The sequence below is a fragment of the Fimicolochytrium jonesii genome, assembly GCF_025526975.1.
Source record: "Fimicolochytrium jonesii strain JEL569 chromosome Unknown EV422scaffold_1, whole genome shotgun sequence".
Taxonomy (NCBI): domain Eukaryota; kingdom Fungi; phylum Chytridiomycota; class Chytridiomycetes; order Spizellomycetales; family Powellomycetaceae; genus Fimicolochytrium; species Fimicolochytrium jonesii.
In genome coordinates, this window is record NW_026515668.1 from 1,747,949 (window position 1) to 1,773,060 (window position 25,112).

At 54.5% G+C, this 25,112-nt stretch overlaps 12 protein-coding genes across 12 annotated transcripts; 7 read left to right on the forward strand and 5 right to left on the reverse strand.

Moving 5' to 3' along the window:
* The first annotated feature begins 83 nt into the window (after positions 1 to 83).
* Positions 84 to 3,005, forward strand: EV422DRAFT_512724 (uncharacterized protein). Its single transcript, XM_053069097.1, has 14 exons — positions 84 to 230; positions 332 to 415; positions 503 to 550; positions 653 to 691; positions 793 to 877; positions 984 to 1,032; positions 1,106 to 1,151; positions 1,234 to 1,426; positions 1,491 to 1,656; positions 1,734 to 1,771; positions 1,869 to 1,886; positions 1,975 to 2,062; positions 2,127 to 2,438; positions 2,533 to 3,005. Exons 1-14 carry the CDS (start codon positions 158 to 160, stop codon positions 2,815 to 2,817), a joined length of 1,524 nt encoding a protein of 507 aa, XP_052930366.1. The 5' UTR covers positions 84 to 157; the 3' UTR covers positions 2,818 to 3,005.
* Positions 3,006 to 4,242, forward strand: EV422DRAFT_512741 (Prefoldin). The gene is made up of 5 exons (XM_053069098.1): positions 3,006 to 3,182; positions 3,401 to 3,471; positions 3,597 to 3,721; positions 3,816 to 3,876; positions 3,946 to 4,242. Exons 1-5 carry the CDS (start codon positions 3,125 to 3,127, stop codon positions 3,994 to 3,996), a joined length of 366 nt encoding a protein of 121 aa, XP_052930367.1. The 5' UTR covers positions 3,006 to 3,124; the 3' UTR covers positions 3,997 to 4,242.
* On the reverse strand, positions 4,243 to 5,754 carry EV422DRAFT_512742 (ATP synthase subunit D-domain-containing protein). Its single transcript, XM_053069099.1, has 8 exons — positions 5,538 to 5,754; positions 5,348 to 5,465; positions 5,157 to 5,236; positions 4,975 to 5,087; positions 4,806 to 4,909; positions 4,592 to 4,737; positions 4,460 to 4,530; positions 4,243 to 4,398 (listed from the first exon to the last, which is right to left on the reverse strand). The coding sequence occupies exons 1-8, from the start codon at positions 5,579 to 5,581 to the stop codon at positions 4,316 to 4,318; spliced, it is 759 nt and encodes a 252-aa protein (XP_052930368.1). The 5' UTR covers positions 5,582 to 5,754; the 3' UTR covers positions 4,243 to 4,315.
* On the forward strand, positions 5,755 to 8,886 carry EV422DRAFT_512746 (uncharacterized protein). Its single transcript, XM_053069100.1, has one exon. The coding sequence runs from the start codon at positions 5,880 to 5,882 to the stop codon at positions 8,403 to 8,405; it is 2,526 nt and encodes an 841-aa protein (XP_052930369.1). The 5' UTR covers positions 5,755 to 5,879; the 3' UTR covers positions 8,406 to 8,886.
* Positions 8,887 to 10,171: 1,285 nt separating this feature from the next.
* On the forward strand, positions 10,172 to 10,935 carry EV422DRAFT_481925 (uncharacterized protein; the record flags this gene model as incomplete). Its single annotated transcript, XM_053067319.1, has 4 exons — positions 10,172 to 10,280; positions 10,359 to 10,489; positions 10,584 to 10,705; positions 10,773 to 10,935. Coding segments are annotated over 4 exons (525 nt in total), but the record flags the coding sequence as incomplete, so codon positions are not given.
* Positions 10,936 to 12,115: 1,180 nt separating this feature from the next.
* Positions 12,116 to 12,957, reverse strand: EV422DRAFT_563201 (uncharacterized protein; the record flags this gene model as incomplete). The annotated part of the gene is made up of 4 exons (XM_053072038.1): positions 12,116 to 12,278; positions 12,350 to 12,425; positions 12,504 to 12,557; positions 12,624 to 12,957. The coding sequence occupies 4 exons, from the start codon at positions 12,955 to 12,957 to the stop codon at positions 12,116 to 12,118; spliced, it is 627 nt and encodes a 208-aa protein (XP_052930371.1).
* A 250-nt stretch (positions 12,958 to 13,207) lies between these two features.
* On the forward strand, positions 13,208 to 14,608 carry EV422DRAFT_512755 (uncharacterized protein). Its single transcript, XM_053069101.1, has 2 exons — positions 13,208 to 13,825; positions 13,911 to 14,608. The coding sequence occupies exons 1-2, from the start codon at positions 13,546 to 13,548 to the stop codon at positions 14,378 to 14,380; spliced, it is 750 nt and encodes a 249-aa protein (XP_052930372.1). The 5' UTR covers positions 13,208 to 13,545; the 3' UTR covers positions 14,381 to 14,608.
* EV422DRAFT_512756 (uncharacterized protein) lies at positions 14,588 to 15,599 on the reverse strand. The gene is made up of 2 exons (XM_053069102.1): positions 14,903 to 15,599; positions 14,588 to 14,830 (listed from the first exon to the last, which is right to left on the reverse strand). The coding sequence occupies exons 1-2, from the start codon at positions 15,461 to 15,463 to the stop codon at positions 14,726 to 14,728; spliced, it is 666 nt and encodes a 221-aa protein (XP_052930373.1). The 5' UTR covers positions 15,464 to 15,599; the 3' UTR covers positions 14,588 to 14,725.
* Positions 15,600 to 15,728: 129 nt separating this feature from the next.
* On the forward strand, positions 15,729 to 16,471 carry EV422DRAFT_490711 (uncharacterized protein; the record flags this gene model as incomplete). Its single annotated transcript, XM_053067483.1, has 5 exons — positions 15,729 to 15,827; positions 15,964 to 16,037; positions 16,151 to 16,200; positions 16,279 to 16,368; positions 16,440 to 16,471. The coding sequence occupies 5 exons, from the start codon at positions 15,729 to 15,731 to the stop codon at positions 16,469 to 16,471; spliced, it is 345 nt and encodes a 114-aa protein (XP_052930374.1).
* Positions 16,472 to 16,721: 250 nt separating this feature from the next.
* Positions 16,722 to 19,062, reverse strand: EV422DRAFT_512762 (uncharacterized protein). The gene is made up of 3 exons (XM_053069103.1): positions 18,131 to 19,062; positions 17,408 to 18,064; positions 16,722 to 17,325 (listed from the first exon to the last, which is right to left on the reverse strand). Exons 1-3 carry the CDS (start codon positions 18,656 to 18,658, stop codon positions 16,933 to 16,935), a joined length of 1,578 nt encoding a protein of 525 aa, XP_052930375.1. The 5' UTR covers positions 18,659 to 19,062; the 3' UTR covers positions 16,722 to 16,932.
* Positions 19,063 to 19,308: 246 nt separating this feature from the next.
* On the forward strand, positions 19,309 to 20,914 carry EV422DRAFT_563206 (ADP-ribosylation/Crystallin J1; the record flags this gene model as incomplete). Its single annotated transcript, XM_053072039.1, has 2 exons — positions 19,309 to 19,697; positions 19,894 to 20,914. The coding sequence occupies 2 exons, from the start codon at positions 19,309 to 19,311 to the stop codon at positions 20,912 to 20,914; spliced, it is 1,410 nt and encodes a 469-aa protein (XP_052930376.1).
* EV422DRAFT_512768 (aldehyde dehydrogenase 3 A2) lies at positions 20,829 to 23,528 on the reverse strand. Its single transcript, XM_053069104.1, has 4 exons — positions 22,879 to 23,528; positions 21,859 to 22,796; positions 21,662 to 21,777; positions 20,829 to 21,573 (listed from the first exon to the last, which is right to left on the reverse strand). Exons 1-4 carry the CDS (start codon positions 23,068 to 23,070, stop codon positions 21,248 to 21,250), a joined length of 1,572 nt encoding a protein of 523 aa, XP_052930377.1. The 5' UTR covers positions 23,071 to 23,528; the 3' UTR covers positions 20,829 to 21,247.
* Between the last annotated feature and the right edge of the window lie 1,584 nt (positions 23,529 to 25,112).

Sequence of the window (25,112 nt, forward strand, 5' to 3'; positions counted from 1 at the left end):
CAACAAGTTCCGGGCCGTAAATCATGATTGCGCGCGCCGAGCCAAACACAAGACGTGCCTGTGACAAAATGCGTAGCGCGTACCAAATCGTTGGCACCGCGTCTACTTCCGCAAGGATAACTGCCGCACAATCCGTTCAGCCAGAGCGAGAAGAGACATGGTCCTTGAAGAACCCCGCGACAAGCATGAACGACGATGGCCGAGGATCCCGTACTCCATGGCTATCATGGGTGAGCATCGCGACCAGAATGTTTGTGTCCAACTGCGAGAGGGTATCTTACTCAAATGTTTCGTCGGAACTCGTATGTTGCCGCTGTCTACTGTCAATAAGTTGTTACGCTACTGACGGCCGCGGCGATCACTGTGCCTCCGGTCATTCTCCTTGTCACTGGGGGGAGCAGCTCCGTTGCAAAGAGTAAGAGCAATCCGCCTTCCATATTGTGAGATTGGGCGGTGGGAGGAAGCCACGTGATGCTGATCTGGAGCATTCTTCACTCAAAAGCTCTCGAGATCTTGCAAGCCAGGATATCAACCGATGTCTCGAGAAATGGTATGTACCTATCCGCTATGGTTCGTTCATCTAACGGACCGCTTACCTACCAAAGATGTGTTCTCACCAAACCCTTCTCTTCGCTTCTCCACCCTTGGTTAGTCCTTGCGCTCACAGGCACATGCTTTAGGACCATCGACGGTATCGTATACAAAACAAGGGCCCAGAACAAATAGAGCGCGCGGCATGCTACTTTCTTCGTTCACACCACTCATAATCCCATAACGCATACCGCATAATAGACACGGAGGCGGGAACGATCTTTCTGGAGTTTCTATATGCGTTCTCGCAGAACATCAGCGTCTCGCTATATGACTTTGGCATACCGTAAGTCACTTGTGGGCAGATGTTAAGCGTTGCAGCGCCGCATGCGAACGCTCTGAATGAGTTGCCCGGATGATCTTGCAAAGAATAATCAAAATTTTTTCGTCAGCCTTCAACTGGAGATGATGAACACTGCAGATCGGTACGGGACCACCACTGTGGGTCCACTGTGAAAGTTGTCCATCCTCCCAACTTTCCATTCCTGAAACGATATATCGGTCATATATACAGGCGTTATTCACGAAAGGCGGTGGAAACACGTTAGACGCTTGGTTCGGTACGTCCAGAAGGTCGGCGCTGCGGGGGAAAATGAGACGACTCGGATGGACCTCAAGAATGACTCTTTCCCGTTGTTGCAGTGAGCGTAAACAACAGCGTAGCGAAATTATGCTCAAACTTCAATGTGACGCATGTGAACTGCACTGTGGGAAACATGAGCAGAATCGGAGACGATCTATTGAATCAAACGATCAAGTACGATGTGTTTGATGTCATACTGAGGCCGAAATCGGAAGAGACTTCAGTAAAGTCTCCAACACCGCTTGAACGATGGTAGGTGCTTTTTCTCAAGTACTGCATATCCTGGTCGCATTCATTATCCCTGGTATGTCGGCAGGATTCCAACAATCTGGTTCTTTCTCGGCGGCAGATTGTTCGCCAGCACGGCATGCGGAAAGTCGCTCTGGCTCCGCGACGCGCCTACACACCCACCTTACAATGACGATTTCTCTGTCCAATTCACGGCAGTGTTCAATGCGGAGGTGCTCGTAACATACCTGGCTGTGAGCGACGCTGGTCATGAGCATGCAGCGATTCATGTTGACTCATCGACATGCCCAATCGTCTCCATCCATCACAGACCCTCCTTCCCACTCCCAATACGATCTTAGCGCTGATGTAGGTTTTCTGCCGTTTCCGTTCCATGTCTCGTTGACTTTTCCCTGCATTTCGTTCCTGATTCCTTCCCTTCTCGATATCGGCTTGATACGACAAGTGAGACAACAGGAAATCTGTGAGTGTGGCGAAGATGGGGGGCTCCGTGACGACTCTTGGTAACGCGGACCCAATCCCTGCGGACTCAATCTGAGCATAATGTTTAGGCTGGCTACGAATCGAGATAACTTGCAAGTGAACGGTGCTGGCACGGGTCCTGCTCACATCATTGATGTCCGGCAGTCCGATCTCCAGGTATCTGAACTTCCGACATCCTGTGCGTCATCACCCAGATCGCTGACTCGTCCAACGTCCTCAGACCGCGGCCAAGCTCATGCTCGCTCGCCACCAGAACTGGACCCTGGTCCCAGCATCCCACAACGAACGCGTCTCTATGCCGGACAAACGCACCCTCATCGTTACCCTGAAGCGGATCACGGACAGCCGCGGTCTAGACATGATCCTCTTCATCGTCATCCCGGAGGATGATCTACTGGGCCAGCTGAAGACCAAGATCAACTCAGCGATCGTGACGGGGGTGGTCGTCACCGCTGCAATGCTTCTCATCGCGTGTGCGATGAGCTACTTCATTACGTTGCCGTTAAAGACGCTGATTCGGGGAATGCAAGCGGTAAGAGCGTGCACTTGCCATTGCCCAAAGAGTCGTAAGATACTGGCTGGCACTCTCTGACCCACACAACTGAATAACTCCGGTCCCGTCGCAGGCCTCCAACTTCGACTTCTCCGAATTACGGAAACCTGGCCAAACCATTACCACCTCGGTTCTGGCGGAACTGGGAACCCTTCAAGGAACATTCACCCGACTATCGGAAACAATGTCAAAGGCCGTCGATCAGAACCGGAACCTCGTCAACAACATGGTGCGCCAGCGGTCGCAAGCAAGTGATAACCCAGTGTCGCCAACACGAGTGGCACAACGAGAAGCAACAGGGACGACGAGTTCCTCGGGAAACCGGACGACGAAGAGAGAGTCGACTGGCCGAAGTTGAGATTGAGATTACAGGGTCCCGTCCATGATGCGCTGAGATGTGTAAATAGAGGCGGGTTGAATATTGTTGTTGTACTGTACTGTATGTATACAGCCGTCCGATGTTACTGTATTTCGTACTTTTCGTATGTGTCTTGGGGGATTTCCGTCGACGTCCGCTTCTGAACAACCATGTAGGTTGTATTCGACACCACAACTGCGTTTCGACGAACGCGAACTTCAGCCAAATTCAGTCGTTCGACTTTTGCAGACTCACTCACTCAGCCCCGACTCAGCCCGCACATCCCTGCCGACCCCACATAACTACAATGATGGCCGGTGCACAGCTTGAGAAGGAAATGGCAGCGTTCCAGAACCTGCAAAGGGGTACGTCCATTTTCCGTCTGGCCGTATTTGATCTAGCGCATACAGGGTGGAATTTTTCAAAACATTTGGACGGTCCAGCGGTCCCCTGACCCTCCTAAGCTGTGGCATGCTATGGCACTGGGGATCGGAAAGCTGCTCTCAGTGTCATACCCTATGCTTATACAACAATGGTTGGCCTTGGAAGTTCTACCGAAACTAATTTTCCTGTGAACACATAGACTTCTCGAAAGTGATCGAATCTCGGACACAGCTCGAGTCGCAACTGAAGGAGAACGAGATGGTGGCGAAGGTACGACGCTGAACGCGGCGAAGGGGAAGGGATCGATGTTATTTTTCGCTGTATTGTAGGAAACGGGTGGGACTGGTTACCAAAGGGGCGTTTAGCTCATGCATACGTCGTTGGGGCCAACCTAGGAATTCAGCCTTCTGAAACCGGATGCAACGATATACAAACTCATCGGGCCAGTGCTCGTTAAGCAAGAGCAAGGGGAGGCCGTGACGAATGTCAAGAAGCGTGTTGAGTATATTACGGGGGAAATGTAAGTGAGATGGAAGCGCGAAGATGCACCGTTTTGGATGGCTGGATCACAACGGATTGGTGGCTGACGGACCTTCTCTTTGGTTTGATGATAGTAAACGATTAGAAGGGCAAATCAAGGATTTGGATAAGAAGCAGGAGGCCAAGAAGGCGGAGGTACGACTGCTACTGCCATTGGTTGGGTTTACTCTGATTCTTGTTTGCTCACACGTTACGACTCCGTAGGTCATTCAACTGCAACAAGCATACCAACAGCAGATGCAGGCTAATGCATAGTCATCTTTTCGCTCGCATACCCTTATGTATATATATGTCTGTCCTCCGTCGGGAATGAAATTGGGAACGATCGTCCTGATGCAAGTCGTCTCGGTTCGCTCGTTCACTGATTCCAATGCCCGCCGCGCACACCTTGCTTTTCTGACCATGTCCGAGACGATCAGACTAAAGTTTGACGAGGATCTCTTCCTTGAGAGCTGGAAATGGATTCCCTCCGCCACAAACAACGAGCCAGTTCTTTCAGACCGTCTGATTCCGAAAGTCCGGAGAGATTCAATCGCTTTACAAAATTGTGGCATATCATACACGAAGGAAACGTTCAGAAAATGATATCGGGGTCTTGTTCGTACTCGTTTAGCAGATTCGATGCTTGATGGGAGTCCTGCGTCACTTGCCCTGACACTGAGTGGGGTGTTAGATTCCCCTTTCCGGCAACGGAAGCACGAGACTGTAGCAATCAAACCTTGCAGGGCTTCGCGCTCAGCCGTCTCCTTGGCCAGCTTCTCCTTCTTCTTGCCTTGCACCTTCTTCAGCCTATTGGCACGGTTGATGAGCGACGGAGGTGCTCAGAATAGGAGAGCACAGCGGGACGTACCTATAGAACTCCTCCCTATCGGCCTCGTCTAGCTCCGACGAGATGAACTTGATGGTGTTTTCAATCTTCGGGATGATAACGTGCTCAATGGCATTCACACGTCGGTTTGTTACTTTGATGACCTCGTCCAGGATTACGAACGCGGTCTAAAAGTGTCGCCAATATCAGTGAGCCATCTGATGAAGGCAACCCCCTCGCGAAGGCGGTCACTAACCTGTAACGACGCCAGCTCCACCAAAACCTCAATGGCCTTCTTATACGTTTCTTTGCATTTCTGGACTTGCTGTCCTCCCCGTCCCAGACCCGTCAATTCGGACGCTAGAAGCCGCCATTCCGTGAATCGATGCGTGAAGAGCTCGGTCATCTCGCATCTGTCTTCTTACCATTTTGTCCATCGACGTACATGTCGAAGGCGGGTAATTGGACACCAGAAACGTTTTCTGATTTAGCCCGGACTTTGAGCTGCGCTTGCTTAACGTTCTCTCGTACTTGATACCTGAAGTGCATGAAGTTCATCAGCTACAATCATCCGCCGCATACGATATTTCCGCGGTGACGCACATACCCGATATCTCCAGTAGCGTACATGACCTCCGCATATGAGAAGTTCGCAACTTGCATGATTTTGCCCATCTTGCGCTTCGCCTAAAAATCGATACGGTATCAGGATGAATCCCTTGCCCCTTCGACATATGCTCTGCTCCACGCCCAGACAATGGGCCTAAACCCCTTCAAGAATCCCCGCGCCTCCCATACCTCGTCAATCTTCTTGACTATATCCCTGAACCGCCGCGTAAGAGCCTCACTTTTCCTCTTCAACAGCGAGTGGCCTGTTTGGGCACCTTTCAGCCTATTCTTCATGGTCGTCAACGCCCTAAAATGGACAATATGGGTATCAGATGGGAAGCTAAGATGTTCAAGGTTTCACGGCGGAAATGACACTCACATCCGAGTAGGGAAGATGCTGAACCTCGCACCGGTACCGCTCATGGTGGGCAGCTATCCGAAGGTAACTGTATATGAATACACTGCTTCTGCAAGACAAGCCGGATATTCCCAGCGAGAAGTCGCGGCGAAGCGGTGGGGAACTGCGTCAGGAGTGGCTGGCGAGTTGTGAGGGGTGACGAGGGAAGAAGTCTCCACGCGTTCCCTCAGCGCACTCCTCGCACTCATCAGTTGCAACCTGTGGGGGAGAGCTTTCGCGCAAAACTACCCACTCGGCCTTCTACCAAACGACCACATCTGGCGCACTCTTCGCTGCCGAGAGTGGTAAGGTCGCCGCGGCGCCATGTCTCAAAACAGGTTCAAACCCGGACCCAGCGGACGCACGGCCGGCCCTCCGAAGGTCTTGTCGAGCTCACGACCACCCGGCTGGCCTCCAGCAGTCCGTGACCCCATCCGTACGACTTCTCAGACGAAAGGTGGTACAAGAAGCTTCAAAGGAGCTGATGGACGCGAACATGAGCCCTTTCTCGTCCAGGGTGGGGACTCTTCCGCAGAGGAGACGATGAGTCCTAGAGGCACAACGGGCGGTAGCAACTGGCCAACTGGGGCGAAACGGAAGGGGAAGGATGATGGGCGGGGCAGCTCTGTTTTTGTTGGGCAGGTCAAAAGTGGAGGATCTGGCTGGGCTCAGGTACCCGATTATGTGCCTGGACCTGCCGGAAAGCAGAGAAAAGCAGCAACGACGAAGAAGGGTATAACGGGATTTGTCAACAAATCAGCTGTCAATCATCAATTCACTGTGAGCGCGGCCTCTCGCATGAAGGTCCTGGTGTCTTCTCAGCAGAGCTCAGGCGGGACAAGTTTGGGGAATGGGTCCCAATATCGGTCAGCATCTTCTGCGGACCGCAAAAGCAAATATGAGGTTCACGTCGTGGACGTGGTCAGCAGCGGTGAGGATCGACCGACGAGAGCTAGTAGAGTGACCTCGCGGCCGACAACGTCTGCAAACGGCAAATGCAGAACCGTAGTTCACGATGTGGAAGAGGTCGGCAATGATGCTCCATCAAGGAAAGTCAGGAGTGCACGCTTGAAGGCGGCCGGAGCATCGGGGACGAAACTGCCAGTCGGTGCACAAGCGATCAATGGGTCAAGTAGTCGTGTTGGCTCAGGCGACAAGTTGAGAGCAAACCGTGGAGATGGCAAAGCCCTACGGACAGAACGAGAAGAACGACGGGGCACGACGGGACCAGCATCGTCCCGGAACGATACCTTGAGACAGCCCCGCAGGGAGCAGTCACCCGGTGAACCAGTGGGATGTACGAAGCCAAGAGTGCTCAAGCGAAGGCTCATACCGAGGGAAACACCTGAAGAGCTGCGCTCCGACACCGAGAGGCTTAAACAGAACCAAAGCCGGCCCGTCGCTGGCTCCCTTGGGCTTACAACACCAACGAACAAGCGCCGGAAAGTACAGAACGCTAATGAAGCGATAGAACCAGATTCGAGCGTTACGATTGTGGAAGATACACCGCTCTCCAAGATCAAGGGAAAGACGAGGAGGAAGGGTTCATCACCCCAGCCCTCACCATCTTTGAATTCGCCGACCAGCGTGGCAGCTAATGGGGCAAAGCATAAACATCAGTCAGCAGCGGAACGGCCCCCCATTTCCAGACAACGGACACCACCCAAACTACTCAAAATCCTCTCGTCCGAGCTTTCGCCATTCCGACCGGCGTCGCCAGAAAGCTCAAATCTTCCGTCAATATCCCCTTTTGTAACCCTGGATGCGGATCGCAGCTTGGCGGAGGATGCTGACGAGGAATCCCACCGCACATGTCCGCAATGCATGCGGCAGCTCACCGGACCGCTGTCTGAGGCATTGGCAGCGCAGTATACCTTATTGACAAGTGGGCCTGATGCTGCGAACAGCCGTTTCACCAAGGGTAGACGCCGCGCATCATCAGAACATATGGCACTGTTTGACTTTTGCCGACAGCATACCGCCCAAGAACGCCTCTTACCATTCGGGATGGAACGGGGATACCCACAAACACTCGACCAGCCCGCGCTGCGGCACCGGATCAGAAAGTTACTACCGTTACTGCACGACGTTATACGGAACCGGCTAGAAAGCGTCTTCAAAGAACGGGCACTCAAAAGCTACTCGACACTAGGCACCCGTCGCGCACAGGGCTTCCAGAACAAGTACATGCAGGCTCACGTCACCGCCAGCTGCGGCTACTACGGCCGCACGGGCGCCAGCATCATCTTCAAAGTCCTCTTCCACACCTTCCTGCGATCCCGCGACCAAGCATCAACCGCCTCGAAGCCCATATACCCCACCCTCACGAAACACGACACAGCCCCAATCCCACCGCTAGAATTCCTCCAAGACGTGCTTGTCCCCGAAGCGGCGCTGCGACTGATCATGGAGGACCGCAAACTGACGGGCGTGCCGCAGGGCATGAAGGTGTTTACGGAGAGCGCGGAGTATGGCGCGGCGATGTTTGGCCACTCGGATGACGACTCGGATGACGACTTGGATGACGACTCGGATGAGTCCGACGATGAGGCGGATGACGATATCTGGACCAGCCAGGAGGAGATCTCTGCCCAGCAGACCGCGCGGCCTGGTATACGCACACGGGAAGGATCACCGCTCTCCTACAACAACAACAATCCGGCGACAAACGGAGCGAATGTAAGCCCGATTGGCGGGTTACCCGACACGATCTGCATCGATTCCGACGACGAGCTGCTTACGTTCCCGCAGTTCACGAGTTCAGCGTCGGCTGTGCGGAAATCTGGAGCTGGATCCGGAGAGACGATGCCGGATGCGTTTTTCTGTAGTGAGAGTGGAGACGATTTGTAGACCCCTCTTATGCATGTATTTTGGCTTTTTTTCGCCCGGCCGTTGTGAACAGTGAACAGTGAACATTACGCGACGTATGGGTGGAAAACCATTTTGGGGGAGGAGGGGATGTGGGAAGGGAGGGAGAAGAAGGCCATGCAGAATGCATATGTTAGTAAAGTCCGATTTATGAGTGGACGCTGTATAGGAGGAGTCACCGCCGCGAACGATAGAGGCATTTTTCTAAATTCCCCGATTTTGCATATACAGTATGTACGTTTGCTTAAAAATCGCCACGAATCTCCATGATCTCACAGCCGTCGTGACAGCTTTTGATTCATCGATCCATGTCTTTGCTCCTAAGCCTTGATGCCAATTAGTAGTAGGCTTTCCCACTGCTTGCTTTTCCTTTGCTCCGGCAGGAAACAGAGTCATGGTTCAAAGAGAGTGCACTTAGCGAAAAGTTGAGTCGCGATGACGCCGAAGGGGAAACTTGTGGGGGCACTAATGCCCTCCCCCTTCCCCCCCCCCCCCCCCCCCCCCCCCCGCGCATATCCAGTATGACAAGACTTCGAGAGCCGCACATGCATTAGGTGATGCGTCGCCCGTTGTAATCCTGACGGACGACTCGATACAAAATGCTGTATTTCGTTATGATAAGGAGGCGCAGAAGGTTCAGACTCTTCGCATCGCTCAACCCCCTGTTCCATACCTATTCACGCGGAGCTACCGCCTCAAACCTCCCTCCTCAAACGTCACTGTCAAACCTTCCCGCCAAAGCAAGAGCACCCAAACCTCAAAGGCATAATAGCAAGACACCATCGGCAAAGATGCGCGGTTTTCTCCAGCGGTGGTGGGGTGGCAGCTCCGTGTCCCACAAGGTAGCCGAAAAAGACGATTTGGGTCTGCAGGAGAAAGACAACCTTACCCCTACCGAGGACGACGACCAAACCGTCTACGATCGAATTATGGACGACAAGGATATATACAAACGTTGGAGGGAAGATACACCGGTTGCGGGGCTCGAGGCGATTTTGGAACCTAGTGGTTTCAACTTGTCTGGCAATAGTCCGCTGTTGGGTTTTGATCCGCCGAGCGACCTTGCCCTCGAAATCAATTCTATTCGAGACACTGATGAAGAAGGAAGGCGGCAGAGCGTTGGGAGCCATTCTAGCAAGGGGAACCCCAAAAAGCGAAAACACAGCCTACACAGCGACGACGACATCACCACCCGTGATCACAGCCCCGGAGTGAAGAAGCATATATGCAGCAGCCTGGAGAGCCTTCCCAGTGAAGAAAGCGACGCAGAGCAGAGCGTAAGCACGGAGCTCAGCGGTAGTGGAGAGAACGAAGCGGAGCTGTATGCGTGTGATCCGGACGACGTGGATTTCCTCGCTCCGCCCTCTGGGACTGGGCCTAGTGTTGACAGCGAGAATGACGGGACGAGCGGAACAACGCGCGCGCAGTCATCCGGCCTCCGCCACGTCCTTCCCATTTACGACGCAACGGCGAAGGCCTCCGCCTATCGGCCGACAATGCTGTCCAGACTCCTCAGCATCCCTGGCAGCATCTCCCCCATCAAACCAGCGTTGTTCACCTCCTTCCCGTCGCCCTTCTCCTGCTTCACCCGCAGCAGCGCAATGTCCCGTCCAAAACCCACCAACGTGCACGCCCTGCCCACCCTAAAAGATTGGTACTTGTCCGACGACCACACCGCCTACCTAAGCAAGCACCAGGACAAGATTGCCTCTGCGCGGGAGCAATTGGCTAAGCACGTCAGGCAATGGGATGATGTGCTGAATGACAAGATTGTGCTGTGGAAGGGCGATATTACGAGGCTGGAGATAGACGCTATTGTCAATGCGGCGAATAGGTCGTTGTTGGGGGGTGGTGGGGGTGAGTTTGCTGGGCTGTGTAGTGCTGTGCTCCGGCACGAACTTGTCTTAATGAAGGCTTGTGCTTTTTCTCCCGCAGTGGACGGAGCGATACACAGCGCGGCGGGCAGAGGCCTCTACCAAGAATGCAAGACGCTGGGAGGATGCGAGACTGGAGACGCAAAGATAACCGCCGGATACGAGCTTCCCGCCAAGCATGTTATCCACACCGTAAGTTTCGGAGTGCGCCACGAACGCTCCCGAGAGAGTGGCGGCGAGAAGTAGGCTCAGCTTTCTGACCAAATCCGCGATTTTCCCACAACAGGTTGGACCAATAGGTTTCCACCCTGAAACGTTGACGAGCGCCTATAAACGATGCCTGGAAGTCGCGGAGGAGCACGGGGTGCGGACCATTGCGTTTTGCTGCGTCTCCACTGGGATCTACGGGTAGGTCTTTCCACCGTCCCAGTCCTCAATCGCATGTGTTGATCCCGGAATCATCCACATATCACAGATACCCGAACCTCCAAGCCGCCAGCACCGCCATCCGCACCGTCCGCCGATACCTCTCCAACCCCACCGCCGCCCAAAATTTCGACCGCATCGTCTTCTGCCTTTTCCTCCCCGTCGACTTCGACGCCTACCACGAGCTCGTGCACGTCTATTTCCCACCACCGGATGAGACGACCGATGAGGATAATGACACTGTGAGTGAGGCTGAGACGGAGATACTGGGCGTGGATGGGATAGGTGGGGGGGCTTCATTGGAGTATGGGCAGAAGGAGGGGGAGGTGGGTGATGTTGAGTCGAATGGAGCTTGTGAGGATGGAGATGAATTGGTTAGGGATTCGTATGAAGCGAAGGAGGAGAAGAGTGTTGGGTGGGACGTCCCGACGCAGCTCTCAGACGCAGACGGTAGTGAGATGACTGAGCAGAGTCTTTCGCGGGATGGCGATGCGGAATCGCTTGCGGACGACGCACAATACGGGTGGGAACGACAACTCGAGGAGTCGGAAGCTGTGGAAGACAACGCGAACGAAGGGACGGAAGAACGTTCGCAGTCACCGTCGATCAGCGAGGACTTATGTGGGGACTGCAGTCCAGGGGCTGTAGAAATCGATCCACGGAATGATGACCCGGGCTGGGTGGGGAATGCGAAGGATGGGCACGATAAGAACGTTGGCGTACGTGGGGATGACATGGTGGAGGTGGAGAGTGAAGCACATTGCAGGGAGGAGAGGAATGATCTCGCCGCCTATGATGGAACACGTGCTACCGCTAGGCAAGGCGCGAAGCGAGGTTACGACGAGATGGAGAAAAGTGAGGATATATCCTGCGATGGCAAAGGCGCGATCGGGCAGTGGTGGAGTCGTTCAAGGGAGGAGATGCGGGCGAAGAGAGGGTCTGTGGAGATTGGTCAGCGGGGATGAGGGAAGGGACGACGGGAGGGGTGGAATGGTGACTGCTCATGGAACCTTATTATCTGAACACGTGGAGACGATGTAGAAGGCAACCCTATCCCGTCCTACCCTTTGGAAAGTGTCATTGACTCCTGGCATTATGGCAACCCAGCCGTCACCATAGGAAACAGGTCGACGAGCGCATTTTCCCCTCTCAAGTCCTTTGCCGTGATTGATTCTCGCAAACGCACAGCAGTCAAGATTTACGCCTTTCCATAGTCCCCCTTCTGCTTAGCCATCGCTGTACAACTATTATCCATAAATCGGTCGGAACACTATCGACCTGTTGTTTCTTATATATACACAAAATGAGAAGTAGGAGTGCTTCATACATACCTACATACATACATACATACGTTCGCAAAATCATGCGTTGCCGATCCCGCATATATGCGACTTATCCCCTCCGTAACCTCTCCAACAACTTCTGATGCAGATACGTACTCAGCAAGAACATGCCGTTGAAGGTCACGAGGCGATGGGTGGGGAAGCGTTCATAGGAGCCTGGGATGATGGAGCCGTTGTCGAGGCGGACGGCGCCGAGGATGTCTTCTGGGTCGCTGTACGGATGGATGGGGTAAATTGATGTGGGGGAGGGTGGTGAGGGGAACGGAATGAAGGTGGGGCCTACCTGACTCGGCCGAAGGGTGCGGGGGAACGCTCGTCGTTGATGTTCAGGTACCCTAGCTTTTGATGTGCTGCTAGACCTGGATTGAGATGGACGGCGGTCAGATTTCGAGGCCGACAAATACACGCAACCGCACCCCCTCCTCCCAGAAACATACCTTGTATCCCCTGATCCTCCCCAACATGCGCCTTCAACACCTCATGCAAAACATCTAACAACACAACGGGTAAGTTCTTCCACCAAATCGTCACACACCACCAATTACCCCAAAACCCACCTTCAAATCCCCTCCTCCCCTCCCACCCCCCCGGCCTCAGAACCGGCACACCGCCCTCCTCTCCCGCGCCTGCCAACACCCATCCAATAACCCTCTCGTCATTCACGTCTTCCTCGAAGAAACTGACGGCGTGTGTTCGTGGCTTTCGTGATGACAAGGAGGATGAGGCGGGTTGGGGGTGGAAGTAGAGGTCGTATGCGTATCTTGGGTGGCGGAGAGGTGATGAGGAGGGGGCGGATGGGGGGGCGGATGAGGAGTAGGAGAGGGAAGCGAGTGATCTTTGGAGGGTGAGGCGGGGAAGTGCGGGAACGTTGGGACGGGTGCGAAGAAGCATTTTCCAAGTGGGATAGCGTCCAGGGGCTCTTGGAGGCAAATAAAGTGAGAGCCTGAGCTGGGAGGAAAGGGAGATGGTGGCCGCTATCGGGGAAGCAATCAGGAAGCAATCCTGCTTTGTCCTATCCGGAAAAAAGCACCGTTGGACGGAAACTGGGAAGGCAAGGGCGGGTGGCGCAGCAGTTGATACCCGACGCGTCGAGTCTGTAAGCCACGCTCCTCTCAGCACTCCGAACTCATCCCGCCGGTCCCTTCAGCGTAAAAGCGATCGAAGCTGTCGGGTGTCTGCAACCATAATAGGCATTCGTGTCTGCCGGAAGTGGTCTCCAAAGCGCACCGCGTAATGGCGAATACGTCCTTTTTTTGTCACTATTTTGGGCGACATCCAAGACGATGCCAACAATACGACGAGGCGCACAAACCTTGGATGCAAGGTGTCTTGTTAGTCGAGATGCAGATGGGTTCTTTGGAGGACTATATAAGACCGTCCAGCTTACGATAACTTCCCTCGCCCCTCATCACCTTCATCTCTTCACAACCTTTCACCTTCCACAGCTTCATCCTATAACAACCTACCCAAACCTAAAAGATGGCCAAATTCATCACTGCCTTTGCCGTAGCATCCACCTGCATCGCCGCAGTGCAAGGTCTAGCGTGCGACCCCACCGCCGTCAGCCCGTACGCCGGCCAGAAAGCCAACCTCGTCCCGGCCGCCTCTTTCACCCCCAGCAACGAGGCGCTGCATGTCTCGGGAACGGTTGAGATCCTCGACTCTTGCACGTTTGTTGTGAGGAACTTTGTCTTCACGCCTGGTCTTGCCGACACGCTTTGGTACGGTCGTGTCGGGACTAATGTGACCTCTGGCCGACGTAAGTATTCCCTGCCTGTCTCTCAGCCTCATCCATCGATGAACACAGTCTCTAATAACGCCATCTCCCTTTCCGCATTATCCAGCAATCTGGGGCGCCACGGGCAACGTCAACACAACCGTACAATACAGCAACGGCGCCGACAGCCAAAACTACACCCTCATCGGCGACGAAACTGGCTGGTGGAACGCCCAGTCCTGGAACGACTTTGACACCATCGTCCTCTACGGTGCAAACAACTCCTACAACTACACCATGGCTACCGTCCAGTTCCCCGCCCTCATCAAGACCACCTCTACCTCCATCGCCTCGTCTACTAGCTCTAGCACGACCACCAGCACCAAGGCTGCTGCTACCACTACTTCCACATCCACCTCCAGCACCGCCGAGGCGACTACTACCACCGCGGATGCTCTTCCGAAGGACACGGTGACTACCACTCCTATCGCTCAACCTACTGAGGATGTCAAGAGTGGCGCCCGTGGGATCGTTGAGCTCGGAAGCTTGGCGGTTGCCGGGTTGGCGGCCGTATGTGCTGCCGCTGTCGGCCTTTAGAGTTAGCTTATATCCAGGGATAGTTTTTGGTAGCATATCATTAGACGTAAAGAACGTTTTTGGCTGTTTTTGGGATGTGTTGTAGTAGTACGGAAATACCTTTGGAACACCTATTGTCAGAGTCACTGTCAGACATCTTGTTCGAGACTTTCTTGTGTGCACCCTATCCTCTCGGTTCCATCGAATGCACAATTCCAAGCATCGTTTCTCGAGTGTTTGCCAGTGAACCAAATGAATAAATTAGGGACTCTTTTAAGGTAACTACGACCCGACGGGAGTCACGATGCTATATACAATGTGCGCTAGAAAGATGCGCTGGTCGGGCGTCAAAGGCCCTCAGACCTCTTAGATCTTCCCCTGAATCTTATCCAACAAATGCGATATCTGATTGGCCATAACAGGCTGCCCCTTCCTGGTCTTCATCTGCAACTTGTCTCTGACATTATTCCTCTACCACATCATGAAAAAAGCGTCAATCATCCATCCATCACACAGCCATTCCCTTGTGACAAGTTTCCATACCTTCTTATAATAAGCATCCCTCCCCTCCTCCTTCTCCTTCTTCAACCTCTGCGCCTCCTCAATCGCCGCTTGTCGCTCAGCTTTCTTCTTCTGCGCCTCACGTACGGCTTTCGCGAACGGGTCGGCTTTGCGGGGTTTGGTTGTTGTGCTGCCCTTTTGGCCCCGGGAGGGGAGCGGGGCGTTGCGGAAGGGGTTGAGGCTTGGGGCGGGTTTTGTGGACGGGGCCCCTGATGCGACGTCCTCCTCTGAGTCGCTGGAGGCCGGTGCTGCGGGCTTGCTTTTCCCTGCTCGACCTTTTACCGGCTTCGCAAACGTCTCCTCCTCCTCTTCCTCCTCCTCCCCCGCCTCCACCTCCATCTTCCCACCCGCCATCCCCTCCTTCTCCAACATCTTATAATACTCCCTCTTTATTCTCGTCCTGCGAATCATCTCGCTCTTCTTCTCCAGACCGGGGTTATGCCGGCCTTGTTGGAAGGCGAGCTTTTTCTTTATGGCAATGGCATTGCGGGGGTTAAGGGCATTGGAGGAGGTTGAGGGGGGGCGGCGGGTTGGTGGGCCCATTGTAAAGGTGTGGGTTTTGAAGCCGATGGGTAGGGACGCTGCGTGGGAGTAGGCAGAGGTCGTCGTTGACAATCTGCGGATTTTTCAGTAATAGCGTTGTTCAGCAGACTCGAGAGAGCGTCTTGACCTTCGCGAGACCCACCAGCTCAACAGTCAACACAGCACCATCCCCAACCGAAACCGACCGGATCTCTTTGGCCACCGCACTCCACAACAACCCACCCTCACCCTACCCGCAAGTCAGGACCACCAGAACCCGTCCAACATGGCCACCCAGAAAACAAAAAGCGAAATGACCGAGGCGGAGCTCCTCGCCCTCGAAGAGTCCGAATTCCAGAACGGTCCTCTCTCCGTGCTGACACAGGTACAGCCCTACCATAAGCCCTTCTGGTTTTTTTCCAGAGGGCACTACGGCCGAGAGTCGTGGTTGAATGGCTCCTGCACTGGTGATTGGAAAGGACAAGGGACTAACGATTTCTCTTTTTCGCACCGTCATCCAGTCCGTGAAGAACAATTCCCAGATCTTAATAATGTGCAGGAACAACCGGAAGCTGTTAGCGCGAGTGAAGGCATTGTGCGTTGATCATGAGGCTGTTCTTTCTGGGTTCCTGAGGATGCTGCATGGGAATTATGGTTTCGCAGTCTGTTCACGATGACTGATCTCGCACCCTCTCGTTTTTCTTGCAGCGACCGACACTGCAATATGGTTCTGGAGAACGTGAAGGAGATGTGGACAGGTGCGTTCCGTAGACGTTGCATTCACACAAATAGGTCGCTCGATAACTCATTAATGAATTTGTTTTCCGCTTTTATAGAGACGCCAAAGACAGGGAAGGGCCAGAAGAAGGCAAAGCCGATTAATAAGGACCGGTTCATATCTAAGCTGTTTTTGCGTGGGGATTCAGGTGCGTCTGGTTGTGCATTTCGTGCCATTTTACCCGTTAATTGCCGCAAGCTAAATCATTTGTATCTGCAGTGGTCCTGGTCCTGCGAAACATCACGGCGTGAGAACACTTCGTTATATATAGGATATGTGGAGTTGGAGCAGGGTAGCCGAAGCAGTCTAGTGACCTTTCGTTGCGGGGGCCAATGCCGTGAGACAGGTTGCGGGGATTCCACAGTAGATTGGGAAAATAAGGGTCGGACGGCGTATTGCCTCTGCCTGTGTTGTGCATGTGTATTTAGTTTATGATGGAGTTCTGTTCAGGGACCTGGATCGCACACGAGTTATCGAGAGAAATCAAGGGGTTATGGGCAAATCTTTGGAAGGCGGGTTTCTTTTATTATACAGGGCATCGTGTATTTCAGCATGGAAAGACAAAGCAAGAAGCTATGCTTTGTGACCCGAAAATGGGTTGGTTCACCAGCGGAACTGACAAGATAAGCACATCTGCGACCCTCGTCACAGCGAAACCTGAGACCCCAAAATATACATGGTAGTCCCTTCCCCAAACAAGGTACACACATTTTCACTCGTGGAGTGTACCAGCACTCCCAACCCTCACGCCCGCGTCCTCCGGCTTCGAAGCCTCCGGCACCCTCTCATGATCCCCCAACGCACCTCCCCTCCTCCCCTTCTTGGATGCGCTAACCTGCAACGCCACAAACACGCCCACCACAATCGCCAACCAGCACGCCCACACGATCCACGGCCACTTCGCCCCTTTTTCTTTATCCCCGAGGTAGAGGTTGAGACCCAGCGGCACGTTGATGAGGGCGAGGAGAAAGACGACACGGCCGAGCCACCAGTGTACTTTGTCCCACCAGGGGATGCCTTGCCGGTCCGGGCTCCAGAGTTTGTCGATGATGAAGCCGAGGACGACTTGGGGGAAGGTGAGGATTATGATGATTAGGCCGAAGATCTAGTCATAGAGAAGAATCGGGTAAGTTTGTTTTGCATTTCATACGCGACGTTCGAAGTGTGAATCGACAAAAGTGACATACCGCATGAATCCCATTAGCCTTGTAATTAAAATGACTCTCCCCATTCAGCTGGACAACCTTATACACCAGCCCGAGCGCGGCATAAGTCATCGCCGTCGTTCCAAACAAAAACAGCCCAAGATGGATCCGGAACCACCACACCCCCAACGCCTTCTTCATGAACCGCGCAACAAAGATCGCAAGCGGGGCAATCACAGTCCACGCGATAAACATCAACGCCCCGTGCGCTTTCACCAGCGCGTCCGTGTCGACGCCGGATGACGGGTCTTGCACGACAACGGCGCCGCCCTGTGCCTGGTCAGAGGGTGTCGCCCCACCGGCCGCATACGCCATACTCCCGTCCATAAGGTTCAACTCGATCTGGCCGCGGGAGGTATGGCGGGGCACGGTCGACGCGGATGCAGGCGCGGCGCCCTTGAATCCCGCCCAGATGAGGGCCTGTTTTGCCGGCGTGATGGGGGTAAGGTCGGCGGAGGAGGCGGCGAGGGGGCGGGTGAATGTGACGACGTACTGCTGTTGGTTGTTGATGGTGAGCAGGCCGGTTGCGTTCGCTTCGATGGAGAGGTCTTGCGCGGTGTTGAGGGAGGGGAGGCTGTGGCCCGTTGCGGTGCGGCGTTGGACGGTAAGGCCGGCGCCGTTGTTTGTTGGGTAGGCCATCTATGCATGCAATTGGTGTTAATAGGAGAAAGGATATCGCTTCATGCCGGGAGAAAACCAACGCACCATGACATCGGCATTCCCCATATCCTGCCCAACCCCAAAGGCAACCCATCCCAACGTCCTTGGAAACTCGTATCGTATCCTGACCGCATCGGTGCCGACGGGGTTCGAGTACACGCAGAAATTATCGCCTTGTATGGCAAAGCACACAGGAGCCGCGAGCGCGCCTAGAGAGGGCGGAAAGGATACGGGTTGGAGAATAGGGCTTCGTTGGTCTGGGTGGAGACGAGAAAAACGCAGGCTTTGAGAAGGGACCACCGCGAAGGCAACGCATACCTCCGAGAAAGACGAGCAGCCCCAGTAGGGCGGAAGTCGCTCGGAATTGACCCATGACTGTCCCCTGAAGTGTTCACTGGACGAATTCGCACACGCAGAACTGTTCTTTATATATTTTGAGAGAAGCCGGCCCCACTTGACAGTTGACCACAGACACAGAAAAGGAGCCTCCCGCCAACACGGTTGTCGCTGTTGGAGAGTTTTCAAAGGAGCGTTCAATTTTTCCTCCTTGCCAAGAAAGTAAGCTCTTTGCATTGCTTACGGGGAGGAACGCTCCACAAACACTCTCATATGTACCATCTCCAAAAGGGACCCTTTGTGCGGGTGGACGTTTGGGTGAGTGTTCTGTGTGTGTGGAGAGAGGAGGCGATCGAGAGCGGCGAGTCGTGGCGCGCCGCCCCAACGCGTGAAGTCACAGCGGTTTCTCATTCAGCCTTTCCTTCGGGGGAAAGAAAACGGCCACCCTCCCCCGGCCGTCAACGTCTCCCTCCAGATCCAGAAGGGAGTGACGGTTTTGTACGGCCAGCGGTCTCCCCCGTTATGTGGTTTCTCGGCGCTGTTGAGGTGGATTCCCCGCCGAGAGGCCCGGATGCATCCCTCGATAATCTGCGTGCAGGTCTAAGATGTGCCTGCATATCGCACGAAAGCCATTGATTGACTGAATCCATCATGCCGCCATATTTTCAAGGATGGCTTGAGAATGTGTGAAGAGGTGAGAATGTGTTCAGAGGGTCCAGACCATCAGACCCATGCAGATCCAACACGTTGAGGTGGGAGCAGAGCGACGTGTCTTTTATTACGCGCAAGCCACGCTTGAAGCAGCCCCCGGCATAAAACGCGTGGGGGGGGAAACCGGTTTGTGGCATCTTGACCACCCACACAAGCACACCCAAACCCCAGAAACAATGTCCGCAACTACCAGCACCCCGCATACAGGCCCGGAAGCCGACCGTCTGCGCGACAAAATCAAAGGCTGCATCTACGGCGCAGCCCTCGGCGACGCGCTCGGCCTCGCAACCGAGTTCATGACCCGCCAAGATGCCTACCGCATCTACGGCGCAAACGGCGAGAAGCTCGCCTTGGACAACATGCACGCTGATCGACACCGGTGCAAGTGGGAGAAGGGCGATTGGACGGATGATACCGATCATTTGGTTATTCTGTTGTGCTCGGTGCTTGCGACGGGAGGGGAACTCGATCAGCGGGATTTTGCGAGGAGGTTGAAGAAGTGGGCTGGGACGGGGTTTTTGACGCTGGAAAAGGCTGCGTTGGGGATTGGGGCTACTGTCGGAATGTAAGTTGGCGAGCGAATCGAGCGACAGTGGCTGTCTGCGGCTAGCGAAGCGAGCAGTAAATGTGAGCAGCAAACCGTCGTGCTTTTTAAAACGAGCGAAGCAAGTCCCTGTCTTCTGCTGTGAGCGGCAACGAACCGTCGGCCTTTTTGTACGTATCTTGATGAAATTCAGCTAACTCTGGGACTCCCGGCATAGGGTTCTCTCCCACAAAAACTTTGAAACCGATCCCGTTGGCGCCGCCTACGATGTATGGAACCATAAAGACCGCAACCTCGCCGCGAACGGCGCCGTCATGCGCACGGCCGTTCTCGGATGCCTCGACTATCAGCACGAAACCAAAGTTTTCTGGAATGCCGTAAACGCCTGCCGCATTACCCACGCCGACCCGCGCTGCATCTTCTCCTGCGTCGTCGTTTGCGTGCTCATCTCCCGAATGCTCCGTGGGGATTTTCAAAAACCGTGGGTGCCCGTTACCCCAGAAGAACAACGAGCGGACAAGACCCCCCCAGCAGCACAACCCATCACATCTCAAAAACCCTACCGCCTCCCCGAACAATACAAACCCGACCCAGACTCCCCACCCCCAAGCCCCAAAGTTTCCTGGACAAACCTATTAGCCAAACTCTCCCTATCCCCACCCCCCCACTCCGAAGACCGCCGCTGGCGAGCCATCTACGACCGCCTCGCCGAGCGCATCAAAGCCACGCCCATGTCGTTCGAGAAACACCCAGCAGGCGAGCCGGCGCCGCCCTTCGCGTTCCCACCCACAGACCCGCAGCTCTTTGAGGACGTCAGAGCCGTCGTGGAGGCTTACAAACCCTGTCTCGATTTCCACGCCACAGAAATCCACAGCCAGCCCTCACCCCACGAAGATCTCATCACAACCCACTGCCTCACCCCCTCCATTGCCCCCCTCAACCTCTCCGGCCCGGCAGGGATCGGGTACACGCTCAAATGTCTCGGCGCTGCCCTCTTCTGCCACACACGTACCATCTCCCCCAGTCAACCCGCAGAGGATTTTAAGAAGATAATGACGGGGTTGATCATGGAGGCTGGCGACGCGGACACGAATGCGGCAGTTGCTGGGGCGTTGGTGGGATGTAGGGTGGGGTTTAGCGGGTTGCCGGGGGAGTGGGTGGCGGGGTTGAAGCATAGGGAGTGGCTGGAGGAGAGGGTGGAGGCGCTTGTGGAGTTGGTTTTGGGGAGGGGTCGGTGAGGGGAAGAGGTTTTGGGCTGGTTTGTGTTCTTGCGAGATGTATGGAGGATCTGTTTTGGTGCGATTTGGAGGGGTAGCCACATGTAAAGTGGACCCCGTTGGGAGTATCGATAGTTGTAGGTACGTATGTAGTAGTGCTCAAACGAATCCTTCGAGCCCTCTAAATGCACATGTCGACGGCGTACACGTAAAGTAGGAAATGATATGGAATTGGTGCTATAGTATACTGCTATACATCAAAGGAATGAGGGTGAAATGGAAAATGATGTCACCAACAAACAAAACTGTGAACATGCATGAGGCTACTTCAACATGCTAGTGTAGGTAGAAAATTCACCTCCTCGCCCCAAACCACCCGGCCACAAACCCGATCACAATCGCCACGACCAACCTCAGCAACCCCTGCTTGCCCACGATCCTCCTCAACGTACTCAAAATCGTAATCACAAGCGGACTCTTAACCTTACTCTCAACCGCGAGCGTGGCCAGCCACATGCGGTTAGTGAGCGCCGAGGGGAGGTACCGCTGGGCAGAGACGAATTCCATGCCGTGTGGGGCAATGAGGGTGGAACGGGCGTGGGTGTATTCGAGGAAGCCGTGGTGACCGTGGTATTTGCCCATACCGGAGTTGCCGACGCCGCCGAAGGGGAGGTCGGGGGCTGTGGTGTGTGAGGAGAGGGGTTAAGGAATATGTAGAGGGGAGGGCACGTTCGTGGAGGATGGAGTTGGAAGACAATGGTTACTTACCACCCATGTTGGAGAACAGGTCGTTCACGACAGCATTTCCAGAGTCCGTCTCGCGCAGGACCTTTCGGGCAACCTTCTTGTCCTTTGTGAACACGTACAGTGCCAATGGCTTCTCTCTGAGAAACGGGAAAACGAAACGAGACAGTGAGCTTTTCTGTCTCTCAAGCCGACCTCAGAGACAGTATACAAGCTCTTACCCGCTGTTGATGTATGCGATAGACTCATCAATACTGTTGACTTCAACAATTGGCAACAACGGTCCGAAAATCTCCTCATTCATGATCGGGTTGGTCTCGGGGTTCTTGCCCACTCCCGTGATCAGGGTCGGCTCAACAAACCGGTCCTCACGGTCCTTTTCACCTCCGAAAGCGATCTTGCTTCCAGGCACCTTGACCTGTTTGTCCAGCAGGTCAACCATACGCTCGAAATGACGGTCCGAGATCAGTCGCGGGAACAACGGGCTGTCGCGTGTGCGTTCGCCGTAGAACCTCTTGAGGGCTTTCCCGCAGGCCTCGACGAAAGGGTCGACGAGTTTGGACGGGATGAGGATGTAATCGGGTGCGATACATGTCTGGCCAGAGTTGAGGGACTTTGCCCACATCAGCCTGTTCGCGACGTTGGTAATGTCGACATTCTCGTCGATGATGACGGGGCTCTTTCCGCCGAGTTCGAGCAGGACGGGGGTGAGGTGCTTGTTGGCGGCCTTGTGCACGATCTTGGCGACGGTGTTGTTGCCGGTGTAAGTGATATGGTCGAAACGTTCCTTCAGGAGCTCTGTGGTCTCGGGGATGGCTCCGTTCACGACCTGGATAACGCGGGTGTCGAGGTACTTGTGGACGAGTGAAGTGAAGACGGCGGCGCAGTTGGGGACCATTTCCGGGGGCTTCAAGACAACTGCGTTTCCGCCGGCGATGGCGGCAAGCAAAGGCCCGACGATCAGGCACCAGGGGTAGTTCCAGATTCCGATGATCAAGGCGACACCCAAAGGCTTCCTGTGAATCTCGGCGCGAGCGAAAGGAGCGAGAGGACCGGGGCCAACAACTTCCGGCCTGTTCCACTCCTCGAGGTATTCCAACGCGTGCGCGATCTCGTTCTTGATTGGCAGGACATCGATAAGCCATGTCTCTCCTGGTGCCTGTCGAAACGTTCGTACAGGTAAGTTCATCGTTGTGGATGAGGCCGAAGCCCGGAACCTCGCAGATTCATGGTGTTGATACCTTTTTCATGTCCCTCCAGTTGGCCTCACATATGTCCTCCTGATTTTCATCAAGGAGCTTGTACAGCTGACGCAGCTGTTGCTCTCTCCATTTCAACGAGTGGGTGATTCCGGTGTTGTATGCGGTACGGACGGACGCGACGATCTGTTGGGGACGAGGGTTAGTGTTGATCTCTGGTGGGAGCGGACACATTGCTCATGTCTGGACGAATGAAGAATACCTTTGGGATCTCCTCGATGGGAGTGTATGTGAGGGCCGGGAGGGGCCTTCCGTTGCCGGTAAACTCTTTTGCGGCGGTGACCATGGTGGGCAAACCTTTCTTTGAGATGAGGAATTGGGTAGCTGCTCTAGCAGTAACTAGGGGAAGCGTCATACGGTCCGCGTTTTTATACTTCGGCAAAGGGAGCGTCTGTCTATCTCTAAGGAGGACAAATTGAAGCGAGGCGGGGCATGCTCCACCAAGGCCCCACCCACCATATGCATCATCTGGGTGACACCGACATCTCACAAAGTAAGAACGGCCTCCGGCGGACCAGCGGCGGCCCAGAATTTGGGATTGATATTGAGAAGCGCAAAGACACGACATGGGCGTTGCATGTGCATGTTGTGCCGCCTGATGATGATGATGAAGGGCAAGCCGCGGGGGCGGGCGGCGGCGGCCCTCGGAGCGTGTCCGAAATGTCCCCTCCCGAGCGACGCCTTGTTTGGAAATGGAAGTCAAATGTTTGATGGGGGGCGTGACGTGCGGGATCTCGCTTACGTCCACCTTTCCTACTCACAAAAAGTAAACGCCGCACGGAAACTGAACTCTACTGTATGTACGTACTGATCTCAAGTGGAGAATCGAACGAGGTTTCAGAGGGCATCCTCATTGTGGAGAGTCGTGAAAGCCCGCTGCGACACTGAAGTGGAGGCTTAGGGACCTCTTTTGCACTGGGAGCATATGTTTCAACGACAGACATCTTCAGGTGGAGAAGTTACGCTTCTGAGCGGACGCCTGGGGACAAACACGGACGACGAGGACGTGGAAAGAATCGTAACAGGACGAAAACCCTATCCCGCGTGGGAGTTCTAGCACCTCGCATGGAGAATGGCCGAGCGCATGGAAATCGGACTGACGGAATACTGTCTGCGACAGTGGTAGTCGCCCCAAGAGCCCCGACTGCCGGTCGCCAGGCTTTTCGAGCAGAAGGTTTTGTCGCGAAACGAGCTTCGAAATCTCAAGTCGCAATCTCAAGATACCTCACCTCTTCCTAGCCATTGCCGTGAAGAGAGATGGGGCCAAGTGACCGAACTCGTTGAGGGCCTAGACGGTCAGTTGGACCTGATGGGTCTCCGTTGGCCCGAGAAAACGCCAATGGAGATCACGGCCGAAACGTTGCGAGAGAGTATGGTATCGCCAGAAGGCTACGGAGTACGCGGTAAGGTCGCAACAGAACTACGCGAAAGGTGGGTTGATCATAGGGTTGTCCATGGTACTGTTATGACGGTTACTTATACTCAAATCCTTTCCAGCACACGCGGCCGTGTTTTCCAACGGAGCGATCGCGCCAGTGGAGATCAAAACGCGGAAGGGCACGGCGGTGTTTCCTGCTCCGGACCCTGAACGACTGGGAGAATTCTTATGAAGAATGTCATCCCAAGCCCGACAGAATTGCCATCCAATACATGAACAACCACGCTCTTGCGATCACTTTTAGGACGGGAGCGACCCGTGGGAGCGTATTTGAGGTTGTTATCAGAGGGCATCTGCCCCTCACGGGGGATTCGTTGCGCTGGAGGTCGGAACACCCCTTAAGACGCATGCCCTGTCAAAGGCATTGAGTTTGCCACCTGGGGACCGGATAAGGTGGTCTCAACATTGGGCGGAACGAACAAGCTGCACTTCAATGGGAAGAACATATTTGATTATGGTTCGGGGGTGAGTGCACGCCAATTCTACCCTCCACGCCGTCTGCGATCATCCCGCCCACGGAACACTCCCGCGTTGACCGCTGCCGGTGTTTTAGTCATTGAAAAGAGTGGGACGAAGTGGATGACACCGCCGCGGGGTAAAGGACTCGTTAGCGTGTTCTCTGGCGCGGTTGCTAGTGCGAAGGACTCGGTACAGGAACGCATGTCCCACGTTCCCGACCCTTCGCTGGCTCTCAGTTGAGCGACGAACTATCGATGTTGTTTCGTGCCGAGGGTGCTATCGACGAGTGGTTTTAGGACTGGTTGTGCAATGAGGCCGA

Excerpts from the sequence above, each read along its gene's own strand:
- EV422DRAFT_512724 (XM_053069097.1), top strand. The coding sequence starts at position 158 with ATGGTCCTTGAAGAACCCCGCGACAAGCATGAACGACGATGGCCGAGG. Across the intron at positions 551-652 it reads AACCGATGTCTCGAGAAATG|TCCTTGCGCTCACAGGCACA; the intron begins GTATGTACCTAT and ends ACCCTTGGTTAG. Across the intron at positions 1,427-1,490 it reads CCAACACCGCTTGAACGATG|GATTCCAACAATCTGGTTCT; the intron begins GTAGGTGCTTTT and ends GTATGTCGGCAG.
- EV422DRAFT_512746 (XM_053069100.1), top strand. The coding sequence starts at position 5,880 with ATGTCTCAAAACAGGTTCAAACCCGGACCCAGCGGACGCACGGCCGGC.
- EV422DRAFT_512741 (XM_053069098.1), top strand. The coding sequence starts at position 3,125 with ATGATGGCCGGTGCACAGCTTGAGAAGGAAATGGCAGCGTTCCAGAAC. Across the intron at positions 3,183-3,400 it reads GTTCCAGAACCTGCAAAGGG|ACTTCTCGAAAGTGATCGAA; the intron begins GTACGTCCATTT and ends GTGAACACATAG. Across the intron at positions 3,722-3,815 it reads GAGTATATTACGGGGGAAAT|TAAACGATTAGAAGGGCAAA; the intron begins GTAAGTGAGATG and ends GTTTGATGATAG.
- EV422DRAFT_512755 (XM_053069101.1), top strand. The coding sequence starts at position 13,546 with ATGGCCAAATTCATCACTGCCTTTGCCGTAGCATCCACCTGCATCGCC. Across the intron at positions 13,826-13,910 it reads TAATGTGACCTCTGGCCGAC|CAATCTGGGGCGCCACGGGC; the intron begins GTAAGTATTCCC and ends CGCATTATCCAG.
- EV422DRAFT_512768 (XM_053069104.1), bottom strand. The coding sequence starts at position 23,070 with ATGTGTCCGCTCCCACCAGAGATCAACACTAACCCTCGTCCCCAACAG. Across the intron at positions 22,797-22,878 it reads ACTGGAGGGACATGAAAAAG|GCACCAGGAGAGACATGGCT; the intron begins GTATCAACACCA and ends ACGTTTCGACAG. Across the intron at positions 21,574-21,661 it reads CCTGTTCTCCAACATGGGTG|CCCCCGACCTCCCCTTCGGC; the intron begins GTAAGTAACCAT and ends CACACACCACAG.
- EV422DRAFT_512756 (XM_053069102.1), bottom strand. The coding sequence starts at position 15,463 with ATGGGCCCACCAACCCGCCGCCCCCCCTCAACCTCCTCCAATGCCCTT. Across the intron at positions 14,831-14,902 it reads GGGATGCTTATTATAAGAAG|AGGAATAATGTCAGAGACAA; the intron begins GTATGGAAACTT and ends ATGATGTGGTAG.
- EV422DRAFT_512742 (XM_053069099.1), bottom strand. The coding sequence starts at position 5,581 with ATGAGCGGTACCGGTGCGAGGTTCAGCATCTTCCCTACTCGGAT. Across the intron at positions 5,237-5,347 it reads TAGTCAAGAAGATTGACGAG|GCGAAGCGCAAGATGGGCAA; the intron begins GTATGGGAGGCG and ends ATCGATTTTTAG. Across the intron at positions 5,088-5,156 it reads TACGCTACTGGAGATATCGG|GTATCAAGTACGAGAGAACG; the intron begins GTATGTGCGTCA and ends CATGCACTTCAG.
- EV422DRAFT_512762 (XM_053069103.1), bottom strand. The coding sequence starts at position 18,658 with ATGCAAAGAGCTTACTTTCTTGGCAAGGAGGAAAAATTGAACGCTCCT. Across the intron at positions 18,065-18,130 it reads TGGGGAATGCCGATGTCATG|ATGGCCTACCCAACAAACAA; the intron begins GTGCGTTGGTTT and ends TTGCATGCATAG. Across the intron at positions 17,326-17,407 it reads AGGCTAATGGGATTCATGCG|ATCTTCGGCCTAATCATCAT; the intron begins GTATGTCACTTT and ends CTCTATGACTAG.